This window comes from Rattus norvegicus, chromosome 7, assembly GCF_021556685.1.
Source record: "Rattus norvegicus strain SHRSP/BbbUtx chromosome 7, alternate assembly SHRSP_T2T, whole genome shotgun sequence".
NCBI classification, from domain to species: domain Eukaryota; kingdom Metazoa; phylum Chordata; class Mammalia; order Rodentia; family Muridae; genus Rattus; species Rattus norvegicus.
In genome coordinates this window covers 117614109-117627288 of record NC_141540.1, presented here as the reverse complement: position 1 = coordinate 117627288, position 13180 = coordinate 117614109, and the positions used below count along the sequence as shown (strand labels likewise).

The 13180-nt window shown below is 50.2% G+C and overlaps 2 protein-coding genes across 10 annotated transcripts in view; one reads left to right on the top strand and one right to left on the bottom strand.

Moving 5' to 3' along the window:
• Positions 1 to 8789: 8789 nt before the first annotated feature.
• Gpaa1 (glycosylphosphatidylinositol anchor attachment 1) lies at positions 8790 to 12373 on the bottom strand. 2 transcript variants are annotated; one of them, XR_015623912.1, is made up of 12 exons: positions 12222 to 12370; positions 11605 to 11784; positions 11411 to 11522; positions 11051 to 11198; positions 10872 to 10973; positions 10587 to 10783; positions 10317 to 10513; positions 10090 to 10228; positions 9810 to 9923; positions 9483 to 9673; positions 9226 to 9396; positions 8790 to 9107 (listed from the first exon to the last, which is right to left on the bottom strand). XR_015623912.1 is itself a non-coding variant. In NM_001004240.1 (12 exon segments), coding segments are annotated over 12 exon segments (1866 nt in total). In that variant the 5' UTR covers positions 12296 to 12373; the 3' UTR covers positions 8790 to 8863.
• A 138-nt stretch (positions 12374 to 12511) lies between these two features.
• Positions 12512 to 13180, top strand: part of Oplah (5-oxoprolinase (ATP-hydrolysing)) — a 40316-nt gene continuing 39647 nt past the window's right edge. For all 8 annotated transcript variants that reach the window (XM_087555399.1, XM_087555395.1, XM_087555385.1 and 5 more), the window contains exon 1: positions 12512 to 12641. The gene's annotated coding sequence lies outside the window, so the exon portion shown is untranslated. The remainder of the gene's footprint in view (positions 12642 to 13180) is intronic.

Sequence of the window (13180 nt, the reverse complement as noted above, 5' to 3'; positions counted from 1 at the left end):
GTGTGTGAGAGTGTGTGTGTAAGAGAATATGTGGGGGCTGTAGAGATGGCTCAGCGGATAAGAGCACTGACTGCTCTTCCAGAGGTCCTGAGTTCAATTCCCAGCAACCACATGGTGGCTCACAACCATCCGTTATGAGATCCGATGCCCTCTTCTGGTGTGTCTGAAGGTAGCTACAGTGTGCTCATATATAATAAATAAATAAATCTTTAAGAGAATATGTGAGAGTGTGTGTGTGTGAGAGAGCGACAGTGTGTGTGTGTGTGTGTGAGAAAGAGTGTGTGAGAGAGTGTGTGTAAGAGAATATCTGAGAGTATGTGTGTGAGAGAGAGACAGTGTGTGTGTGAGAGAGAAAGAGTGTGTGAGAGTGTGTGTATGAGAGTGTGTGTGTGTGTGTGACAGAGACAGAGAGACAGAGACAGAGACAGAGAGTTAGTTTCCCTTCTTTGGATGGCTCCAGAGACGACTTGTTTGCCAGTCATGCCACCAGTAGAGGGCATCAGACACCTTTCTTTATACATGATTGTAAGCCACCAAGTCGGTGCTGGGAATTGAATTCAGGACCTCTGGAAGAGTAGCCAGTAGTGCTCTGAGCCATCTCACCAGACTCTAGATTTTTAGGCCTCTGCCTCCTGAGTTCTGTAGCAACACCACCTAGCCTAGCTTTAAGCAATGGTTTCTTATACAGGACACCAAAAGCATAAATAACCAAAGAAACATTAATAAATTAGACTGCTCAAATTATTTTTCTTGAATCAAATAACTCAAAAAGGTAAAAAGCAATGATGGGACTGGAGAGATTGCTCAGTGGTTAGAGCACTGCCTGCTCTTCCAGAGGTCCTGAGTTCAAATCCCAGCAACCACATGATGGCTCACAACCATCTGTAACTCCAGTCCCAGAGTATCTGGGATAAAAGGTGTATGCCACGACTCCTGCTCACAGTCTTCACAACTTAATAAAAACAAGGAAAAATAGGTTAGATGGTTTATGGATTGGCTGACTTACTGTTGCTAAAGTGGCAAAATTTTCTGGCGTGATCTAGAGATGAAAATAGCAGCTGGGCAGTGGTGGTGTGCATCTTTAATCTCCTGCACTTGGGAGGCAGTGGCAGGTGGGTTTCTGTGAGCTGGAGGCCAGCCGGTCTACAGAGCATTCAGAGATACAGAGAAACCCGTATTTTGAGGGAAAAAAAGAAGATAAAGAAAAATATACACAAGAGCGATAGAAAGTAGCCATAAACACACGAGAAGATGTTCATTAGCACTGACCATTAGAGCACTACAAGCCAGAGCTTCAACCTGACAAGACTTCACATCCACTAGACATGGCTGTTAGCCATGAGTAATGGACAGCAGCAGGTGTTGATTAGTGCCTTCTTAAGTTCTCTATTCCTCTGAAGAGACACTATGCCCAAGGCATTTTCATAACAGAAAGCATTAGTTGGAGGCTTGCTTATAGCTTCAGATGGTGAGTCATGATCATCGTGGCAGGAAGTAAGGCAGCAGACAAGCAGGCAGGGCACTGAAGCAGTAGCTGAGAGCTTAGATCCTAATCTGAAAGCTGGAAGCAGAGAGGGAGTAACTGGGTTTGACCTGGGCTTTTGAAACCTCAAAACTCAGCTAGGTTAGGGGTGGCTCATACCTTTAATCCCAGCACTGGGGGGGAGTGGGTGGAGGAGGGGAAGAGACAACTGGATCTTTTTGAGTTTAAGGCTAGCCTGGTGTACAGAGTTCCAGGATAGCCATGACCACTACATGAAGAATTCCTGCTTGAAAAATCAAACACACACACACACACACACACACACACACACACACACACATACACACACACACAAAGAAAAAAAAACCTCAAAAATCACCTCCAGTGACACACCTCTAACAAGACCACGCCTCCTCCTAATCCTTCTCAAAACAGTTCCACTAACCAGGGACCAAACATTCCAACATACGAGCCTGTGGAATATTTGGCAGTTTTTCACAACCCTAAATACAAGTCATGTAAGACACTTTTTCTATAACACACACACACACACACACACACACACACACACACACACACACACATCTACTTACCCAAGAAAGGGAACTCATGATCTAATACCAAAATTCAACTTGGTAAACGACTGCATTTGTCTGTTTTTGTTTTTGTAGACAGGATTTCCCTACTTAGCCCTGGCTGTACTGGAACTCCCTCTGTAGACCAGGCTGGCTCTGACCTCATAAAAACCTACCTGCCTCTGCCTCCCAAGTGCTGGGATCAAAGATGTGCGCCACCACCACCTGGGTGAACTACGACATTTCATATTATTTTATTTTCTAACAGGAGTGGGGGTGAGGGATCGCTTACAGGAGCAAGGATGACACCAAAGCAGCTATGTGTCTGAAAAGCCCACCTAGATACATTCCCAGATACATGCCCACGAAAGATAAAAATGTCCAGAAGCTGGGCAGACATAGTGGCCCACACCCTTAATCCTAACATTTGGAAGGCTGAAGCAGGAGGGTTGCGGAGAGTTCCAGGCCAACCTGGTTATAACCTGAGACTCTGTCTCAGGAAGAGAAGAAGTATGTTCACGCAAAAGTTGGAGCATGGGGTTGGGGATTTAGCTCAGTGGTAGAGCGCTTGCCTAGCAAGCGCAAGGCCCTGGGTTCGGTCTCCAGCTCCAAAAAAAAAGAAAAAAGAAGAAAAAAAAGTTGGAGCATGAATACTTACATCAAAATTAGTCTTAATAGCTCAAGGCAGAAATGACCCTTATATGCCTACCAGCTGACGAGTGGACAGACAAAATATAGCATACTCATAGGGTGAAGCACAGTAGAAGCGCCAGCATGAATGAAACTCGGACTTGTCACATTAGTAGAAGTCAGGCACAAAACACCACGCATATGATTCCACTCTTATGGATACCCTAAGCAGGTGAGCACATGAAAGCGGAAAGTAGACTAATTGTGCCAGTAACTGGACGGGGAAGGGAGGATGGGCAAGGAACGCTGAGGGGTACAGGGATTTTTTTGGGTTGGGGGTGATGACAATGTTCTTCCAAGGCAGGTGAGAGCTGACTGCTGGCTTAGGAGACAAGTGAGCGGTTTGCGTACCTTGGGGGAGGTGGCTATTCTGTGAAGAGCTTTACACTCAGTTTGCCACGACAACTCTCTGTGAAGGCTGAGCCCATGAGGAGGCAGTCTAGCTTGGAAGCAGAGGAGTAGGGAATCCCCAGAGTGGCAGATAGAGGATGAAGCAGGAGGCTGCCAGCAGGAGACACAAGGAACAAGGGGCTTTGTTTCACAACTCCCCCTTGGGGTGTGTACAATACGTGTCTGTTTGCCCCAAATAGAGAAAGAGTCCAGCCGAGACCAAACACCTTGAACAACTCGAGAAGAAGCCCAGCAGGTGGAGGAAAGCTATCAAACACACCACCATCCTCCTCCCTGTTGGTTGGCTCTCTCTAACACAGAAAATGAAATAGCTCAAACACCAAAGCCAGATGAAACAAGCCTATCCCTCTAAGAATACACATGTGGACTTGGGCCTGGGCAAACTCTCTGGGTCTAGAGACCTGCCACCTGCTTCCTGTCACCTGCCTCCTGCCACCTGCCTCCTGCCACCTGCCTCCTGCTACCTGCTTCCCTTCACTCACCTCTGAGCCAGTGTAGCTTGGTGAATAAGTGAGCAGCCTCAATTACTTACAGAGCTGCTGCAGCACTCCAGCCTGTCAACTTTTTTCTCATGTAATTTAGCATAATGTGGAGGTGGGTAGGAAGAGATGATAACTGTAATTTCAAAGAAGAGTCCCCTAGGGTATGGGAACCCTCTGCACTCCAAAAGGGAATATAAATCGCCCCATTATTGTAGCCCTAGATTTCGTGTGTGTGTGTGTGTGTGTGTGTGTGTGTGTGTGTGTGTGTGTGTCTAAATCTATAACTATTTCTGCTCACTTCATCACCATGTATGTCAGCCAAGATCTTTTTTTCTTTCTTTTCTTTTTTTCTGACCATTACATCCTGATTGCAGTTTCCCCGACTTCCCCTTATCCAAGGCTCTCTCCCCAATCTCCCTTCTCCCTCCTTTGGCTCCCCTCAGAATAGAGCAGGCCTCCCAGGGCATCCAGCAAACATGGTATAACCAGCAAGACCAGGCACACAGCATCACATCAAGCCTGGGTGAGGCAACCCAGTAGGAGGAAAGGGGTCCTACAAGTCGGCAAGTCAGGGACAACCCCTGCTCCCACTGGCTGGCCAAGATCTTCTGTAGGTCACCACTGACACTCAAGTCTGTGTCAAGCTGCCACTGACTGCATCAAGCCAAGAGGAAACAGCCACACAGTAAGTGTGGACTCTTAGCAGATCAAGTGTTAACTCCACAGGAGAGGCTCGTCTAAGTCTGGGGAGCTGTGAGGACACTGGGTAGAAGGGACATGAAAGACAAGAAGTGAACAAATTACTTTGCCATATTCTAGAAGCGAAATCACATGGGTTGACATCAGAAGTGAGGTCTTGGCTGGATACTCGATGTGAGCATGGGGTGGCTCCTGGGGCATTAGAGCTTCCTCTTTAGCTCTAGGCCACCCCAGTTCTCCACCCTGGACTCTCAGTGCCTTTACCAGACATTATAAACACGACAAGGCAAACAACCCATTCTTCCTGCATCAAAAATGTACCCCACTCCAGGGCGGTGGCGGCAGCAGTGGCGCATGCCTCTAATCCCAGTACATGGGAGGGAGAGGCAGGTAGATTTTTGATGTCTTTCAGGCCAGCCTGTTATACAGAGTGAGTTACAGGACAGCCAATGGCTACACAGAGAAACCCTGTCTTGAGAACACACACACAGACACACACAGACACACAGATACAGACACACACACACACACACACACACAGACAGACACACACACACACAGACACACACAGCCCACACACTCCAGCATCAGACATAAGCCACATTGGAAACAAGCCTACAGTATAGCCTTGCCTCCTGACTCGTTCTCCATGTAGAGTGACAGCTCTCCCACCCAGAGACCTTTCTTTGTGTGCCCACCCTGGCTTCCTACAGTCTCCACCTTCAGCACACCTCCTTTACACAGCAGTAGCATGGCTTTCTTGGCCACCTTTCCTCCCCTCTATTCCCTCAGCCAGTTCCTCTGTCTAGGTGCTTGACTGGAGAGGCCATCCTGGCACTGTAAGGAATTGTTCCTGTCCTCACAGATGCGCATCCTGTCTAGAAGGCAAGCTATGACCAGATGTTCGCTGCCCATGACAACCTTGACCTTCCTGTACTCTGCTGACAATCAGCACGCAGGAAACACAGGCAGAAGAGAGAGGGTCACAGGACCAGCATACAGAGCTGACCCCATTCCATTTTCTGGGTTTAGGGTGGACCCGACCAGAATACGGCTGCTGGGGATGGCCCTTGGAATACGTTTCTAGACTCTGTGAACTCTTTCCTCTTTACCCTCCCATTCAGCAAATGCACGGGAATATTCTACTGTTTGGCTCCATCCTAGAACCATGACAACAACCGCAACAAAAGCAGCCTCTGTGGTGTTCATGTCCTGGTGTGATGGTGAGCAGTAACCAAGTGAGAACAACCTCTCGCTCAAAGCCCCTGCAATGAAATGAACAGCCAACCAAGTCTTCCTGTAAAATGGCTGGGATAACTGGCATCATCTCTAACTTCCTTCCATCATCTCCATGTGGCTAGGCAGCTATCCTCTAGTGGAGATCCAAGTGCTCTCGCTAATGTTTCTATCTCTTGATTCCAGGACTGTGCTCTGCAGACTGGGAGGGAGGGGGAGGTGCAGGAATTCAAGGCCACACAGCTACACAGGGAGTTGGAGACACTGTCTCAAAAAGCACATGAAGGCTATGCTCAAATTGAAAAAGGAAAAGCTAACAAAACCAAACTAAATGCAAACCAACCAACCAAAAAAAAAAAAAAAAACCCATAAAACAAAACAAAAACAAAACCCGATTGTCCTCTAGGTTCTCATGATTCTAGTCTCTGTCTTTCTCAGTATGGGTACACCAGAGCTGAGCTTACCTTCTAGCCAACACCTAATATTTCTAAACACTTTATGAAACTTCAAATAAACTGCACTCCATCCTGCCGAGTGGAAAGGAACCGGTGTTAGAAAACACCAGAGAGCAAAATCTGTTCCTCTTCCCAAGCCCTGTTCAGCAAACCCAGGTCACCCAGTTGTCACACTCACATACACACAGAATGCCAACAGATCTTTATGCCCTGACTTCCAGATTTTTTTTTTTTTTTGGTTCTTTTTTTCGGAGCTGGGGACCGAACCCAGGGCCTTGCGCTTGCTAGGTAAGCGCTCTACCACTGAGCTAAATCCCCAGCCCCGACTTCCAGATTTCTTATGTTCCTACCATAGCTTCAGAAACTGAACATAGGTCAAAGAACAGTTGCTGGGGAAGGGATCTGTTCTGAATGTGCTCTTTCCGTCCTTCTAGCTGTGACAGAATGGCATCATGGCAGTATCTACTGAGAGGACCTAGGAGTTTCATGCAGGGTGACCTGCTCACATCCAAGTTGGACTTGGTGACTAGGAAAGCCAAAATGGAATGCCAGAGAACAAGTATAAATGTCAGCCCCCCAAATGACACATTTAGGACTTTACACCTATTTCTGTCACAACTCCTTACACCTTTATAATCTGTGTCGTCACATACACAGACCAGGCTCAAAACACTCCTGAATCAGGCTGTATGCTAGGATTACAGACATGAGACATCATACCTTGTTTTTGTTTTGTTTTGACAATGTTCCCCTATGTTGCCCAGACTTGCCTCAAACTACAAGGCTCATGTAATCCTCAAGGCCTTCCAGACAGCCGGGACCATATGCACACACCATCTTGCCCACCCACTGCTCCCCCTTTTGTTTATTGACTGTGTAACCTAGACAGGTCTCAAACTCGTGGTCCCCCTGCTTCTGCCTCAAAGAGGGGTAGGATTATTATAGTCATGTTGCTATGCCTAGTTACTTCGCATTTTGAAAAATGTACACATTAGTGAAAATTAAGACAAATGCCACCTCAACAATATTTTCCCCACCATTCCTTCTTAATATTCATGTAGATGAAAAATGCTGGATACATTCAGGACATGTGAAATGACTGTTTACCTTTCTTCCTGTGTATTCCCCCAAATACACACACACACACACACACACACACACACACACACACACACACACACATATATCTCCACTTGAGTTTTAAGTGACTGCTACAGTTCTGTTAAAAACTGTTAAGGCCAAAGACCAGCCACAATGCAGGGAGGGAAATTTTGTACTAGATGGGCCTAAAGGGGCAAAGACTGGAACTCAGTGGCAGGGCTACTTGCCTCAGCGGCTTCCATATAGTCCCTCCATGTGTAAGCCTACCAGGTAAGCCAGTTGTCTCTTTGGGGACCCACAAAGAAACTTTTAAAGTTATTTTGTGTGTATGTGTATATGCATGTCAGGGTGCGTGTGTGCTGAGGACTTGTGGGAGTTAGCCCTCTTTACGCCGTGTGAGTACCAGGATCAAAGACAGGCCGTCCGACCTGACAGCAGGTGCTCTCACCTATGGTGCCATCGCTCTTGGCTCAGAGTGAGATTCTTTGAAACCACCAAGGGCCAAGAGGAACCAACTCACAGGAAGCTGGGAACCATCAGAGGCGTCCCAGGAAGGTCCCCTGGCCCTAAGTTGATTCTAATGAATTTTTTATCTTCCTTGGGCCTCCCTTCCAAGCACTGAAGCCACTACTGGGCAGTGTAAAGGCACCTCCAGACCTGTTTCTTTTCTTTTCATTTTTAAAAAAACATTTTATTTACTTTATGTATGTGAGTACACTGTAGCTGTCTTCAGACACACCAGAAGAGGCGATCAGATCTCATTATAGAGAGTTCTGAGCTACCATGTGGTTGCTGAATTGAACTCAGGACCTCTGGAAGAGCAGTCAGTGCTCTTAACCACTGAGCCATCTCTCCAGCTACTCTTTTCGTTTTTTAAAGTGTCTTTGGTCAAGGCCTTGTGGCCATCCCATGATGTGTCTCCAGACTAGTCACCAAAGTTTCTGACGTGGTCCTAACTTGTTAGAAAGAGCCATACTTCTTTCCTTCTTGGGATCCTGTCACAACCTGCTTCCTTCTGTGCTGGCTCGCCAGTGTTGCCCTGCTTTGGGGCTCTTTTCTCTCTCAGCCTATTGCTTCTGGGTGCTGGCGAGACTAGAGTCCTACCTTTTCCTACTATGTAGAGTTCTACCTCTAGTGGGCACCTTGCCTTGGCTTGTGCTACTTGAAGTAAGTGGAGCCTTATACTTCTTCTACTCCATATGAAGCCCACAGTAAAGTTCTAGCCTTGGCTAGAAACAGAGTCCAAACCCTGAACATCCTAAGAGGTTCCTTTGTCCTTTCAGTCAGAACTGAAGATGGAGTTGTGAGGTCCCCAAGGACCACAGCTACTGCTGGCCCTCAAACCCTGGCTGCAGATTATCTCATCTAGCACCAGAATCGCTTCTAGCATAGCACTGGACAGCACTGCATACATACATGGGCCTGCCTACCTGCAGGCCACCTGCAGGACTGCATGGAGAGCTGGGAATGGGTTTACACTTGCCCTTCAGTGTCTAACTGAGGCTCTCCTCCAGACGTTGATGGGGCCAGACCCCCACGTCTGCTACCAGGAGAGAAACACCTGAGAATTCAAACAGGGTGGATCCTTCAAAGAGGTGAGTGGGTGCCAAGCAGCTTGCCAGGGGCGCCGAAAAGACAGTGGGCCAGGATCCCAAAGTACAGAAACAGAGCACTTGTTTATTTTCCAGGGAGGAGGTAGAATGGAGGCTTGGGGTTCCCTTCCCAGAGACCTCACTTCCAGAAGAGAACATTCCAGAAGAGCAGCCAGCAAGGATACAGACCCAAGGCCAGTATTGGGAAGAGGAGGGCACCATAGGTGTAGTGTTCCAGCACACCCTGGGCCAAGGCAGTCAGGAAGAGCTGCCAACCCTCTGCCAGAGACAGTGGTACCTCCTGGAGCTCCCGCCACAGGAATAGGCTACCGAAGAGTGTGACTGCTGGGCTGGTCACTACCAGCAGGGCAGCATAGAGTGTCCTGGTGGGCAGAAGGGCGACATTTAAGTATGCACCACAGTGGATGCCAGCAAGTGAATAAATGAGGGTTAAGCCTGGTGAGGGGCAAAGATACTGCTAAGAGGTTGACCAGCACGTACCGGGGTCCGTGGGGCTTCGTGAGTGCAGCAGCAGGTACCATGGTGGCAGCCAGCAGGAAGCCCAGGGAGAAATTGAGGAGAGCAATGCAACCCAGCTGCAGTGCCAAGTAGATCAGGGCCACCAGTTTCAGCGCCATCCAGCCCCGGTCTGGGACCTGTGAGCTGACCACTCTACAAGGTAAGAGGTTCAAGGGCAGTCCAGAATCCACCAAAGTGTCCAGGGGGCCCACCTCCACGTGCCCAGCCCAGCAGCTCACCGGTGGGTATTGTGTGGCAGGGCTAGGCCGGCTACATAAATCGCTAGCAGTGTCAACACGACAGCCTCAGCTTCAGCCACTGGGAAATGCTGGGCAGCTACATGTTGGCCCAGCACAGGTAGGAAATAGAGGGCCAAACCCATGGCCTGAGAGATCAGCAAGGGCGCCATAAGTGAGGCCAGGCTCACGCTCTGCAAAGTACATGGGTACCTGGAATCAGGCCAGAGGCCTAGGGGAACCTGAAGGACTCACACTGAGGGTTGACCACAGGAAGCACTGCTGGGGACGCTGAGAACCCATCCTAAGAGCAGTGGAGTATGACGTCACCTGTGTTGCCAAGGGTGGAGAGCCGGGGCCAGGGGCCTTCCCAGCCTCCTCAGGGTTCACTCCAGCCTCGTGTAACTGCATCCATAGCTCGAGAGCTTAGACTAAGTCAAGGACCTCGACAAGAATTGGATGGGACCTGCTAGATGGGAGATCGTAGGCTCGCTGCCACACCGCTACAGTAGGAATGAAGGACTAACCCCACTTTACAGTTAAAGGGATCTGAGTTTGGCCACAAGTGAGTATCGAGAACGAGGGTGGAGGATATCTTGAGTCCAAGGACCAGGAGCAGGAAGCCTGTGGCGGGCATGTAGAGTCCAATGGACACGAAGCGGGAGAGGGCGGGCAGTAGGTAGAAGAAGAACGACTGGTGCAAGCGCTCCAGGAGGTGGTTGAGCTTTCGGAACATGCCCTCCAGAGCCCTGTCAGGAGCACAGTCAGGTCAGGGCCAGCCCTCCTCTCATCCCAGCTAGATACCGCCTCGAACACGGAGAGGGTCCAGAGACTTACTTGCCCACTGCCACCAAATCATACTTGTATTGGCGGAAGCTGTTGATGCCACGTAGGGTTAGGGCCTCCACTCCGTAGCGCAGGAAGAGGCCATGGGGGCCATGGGGCCGGCCAGAGGCCTGCCGCAGCACCATGAGAAGCAGTGTCTGCAGGCCCTGCAGAGGCCCTTCCAGTGATGTCCAGTCCTGGGGCTGCAGCTTTGGAGGCATGGGGACAGGATCAGACTCACCCCGTCTCATAGGCCCCAGGCTCCCAAGCAGGTGGTCCCACCTTGCCCTGGAGTGTGCACAACAGCCCCCCTTTCTGGCAGAAGGTCTGGAAGAGGTTGAGCAGATCAAGGTTGGGCAGCTGACCGTTGAGTCCCTCCACGGTCACGTCGAGGCTGGTGACTACATCACTGCTCAGCTCCAGGGCCACAGCGGCCTGGATGGCACCAGCCCTGCCCTGCAGGGGAGATGACTGTATGCCTGTAGGAGCAAGCAGTGAGCACTGGAGTGGGGTACAAAGTGACGACAGCTGACCCTGAAAGAGGAGCGAGACTAGTGTAACACGTACCTGTAACATTAATGTCATGGTAGGCCTCAAGCCAAGCCTCAGTGCCCAGAAGATCATGTTCTGTTACCAGGAAAATTATATCTTTGGCCCAGTAAATCTGCCCTGGAAACCAGAGGCAGGGTCAGCAAGGGCCTGGGGCATTGGTCAAACCCTCCCTGACCAGAGCCCCAGAGCCTCACCTCGGAAATGGGCAGCGAGTGCCAACAACAACCCCACAGCCTGGCTATTGGTGGTGTCTGGACCACAGGGTACAGTGAGTACCAGGGACTCGGTACTGGCAGCACGTGGGGCCCGCAGGATGCCATACACATTGGTACCCGAGACCATCTGCACAAAGTGTTAATGGGAAAGCCTCAGCAGACCTTACAGAAGACAGGCTGAAACCTGCCTTCTTTCCTGGCACTACAATGCCCACCACCAGAGATCTTCAGACCGTCCCTCCCAGAATTTCTTGGTTCCGGGGCACTTCAACAAGATGCCCAACCCAGGCCACCCTTCCAATGTACTTTTCTCCCAGGCACACCCATTTCCCTCAATACATAGCGCTCATGGGTCTCATCCGGGAAGGGTAGTTTGCGGGAGAAGCTCTGAGTGTAGACCTCCAGTCCTACGGATCGCATCGCCCTTTCCAGCCAGGCTACTGGCAGAGCCCTGGAGACACAAAGATAGCCTCAGGTAGAGCTCCATGGTCTCGGCCACACGTGAAATCCCCAGCTCGCTGATAGGCACTCACCCTGGCTTCTTGCGGTGGGCAGCAAAGTCCCGGGCGAAGTTGCGGGCACGGTCTCCACCTACAAACTGCTCCTCCACCATGGTGGAGCCCATGGCATTCTCAGACATATAAGTGCGCTGGGTTAGCGGCGGAAAAGCCAGCGCCAAAAACCAGGCGATGCCAGCTACGTAGCTCAGCACACTGCGAGAGAGTACAGAGGACAGGAATTAGCCCGACCTGGAACGCTCACTCGTGGTTTCCATCATGTCCCAGAGGGTCCAGCTGGATGGTCCAAGACATTAAGAACCCGGAGCCGAAGACGGGCAGTGGCGGTACACGCCGTTAATCCTAGCATTCAGGAGACAGAGGCGGGCGCAGGCAGATCTCTGAGTTCGAGGCCAGTCTGGTCTACAGAGGGAATTCCAGAATAACCAAGGCTACACTGAGAAATCCTGCCTCCGGAAGAAAAAAAACCCAAAAACCCGAGACGTTATATTAGGAATGGATAGGGATCAGAGCTCCAAGCTCAGTGCCTGAGTGACATTTGCAAGGAGGGCGCAAATCCTGGAGCAGTAGGCGCGAGTGGAACTACAGCAATTCATGTTCCCGCGAGTCCCGCCCCCTATACCCGCCCTCACCATAGAGGAGTGTTGAGGCGCAAGACGATGCGGGCGAGCGCGCGCCGGCGCACCGGGTCCGACAGGAGACCCATGGCGGGGCGCGGGGCTCAGCTCTCGCCGCAGCTTGACACCTCCAAGCGCAGGGTTCCTGTCAGACCCGGCGCCCCGTGCTGCCTTTATTTCCGGTCCCAGGATCCGTCGCGCCACTACGCTTGGTAGCGTAGGGGCAGATGTCGTTGGAAACCACATTCTGCGCATGCTCAGTATTGCAGTAGGCTGGAGAAATACAGGATGCTGTCACGGCCAGTGGGCGGAACTGGAACCTGAGGTTGTGAAGCTGCGGGCAAACAGCTGGAAGGGCAAGACACTGGCCGAACTCAAGACAGAACAGCAATAGCGTGCCTGCCTAAAGGTTCTTCTCGGGAGTGTGTGACACAGGTGGGTACGGAGCTGGAACAGCGAAAAGACTGTTGCCTGCTGAAGTGAGATATTGAATGACTGTTATAGCTATGACTTAAGGGCCCCCATGTGAACTGAGGATCCGTTGTTGAATCATTTCTATGGATGTCATGAACCTTAAGTCAGTGGGCTGACTAGCACAGTGGGCGAGTTGGTGGCCAGAGGAGAGGGGTAGTGGTGGGTCAGAGGAGTTTTTTTAAGAGGGTCCAGAGGTAAGGGTCTAAGAATAAATGGCCAAGGGGCTGGGGATTTAGCTCAGTGGTAGAGCGCTTACCTAGGAAGCGCAAGGCCCTGGGTTCGGTCCCCAGCTCCGAAAAAAAGAACCAAAAAAAAAAAAAAAAAAAAAAAGAATAAATGGCCAAGAGGCAACAAAGGTTTGATATCCTTCTAGAGCCCAAAGAGGCAAGAAAGGCCCAAGGAAAAACATTAATCCAGTGGTTCTTAACATTCTACTTTTAATAGAGTTTCTCATGTTGTGGTGAACCCCAACCATAAAATTATTTTGCTGATACTCCATA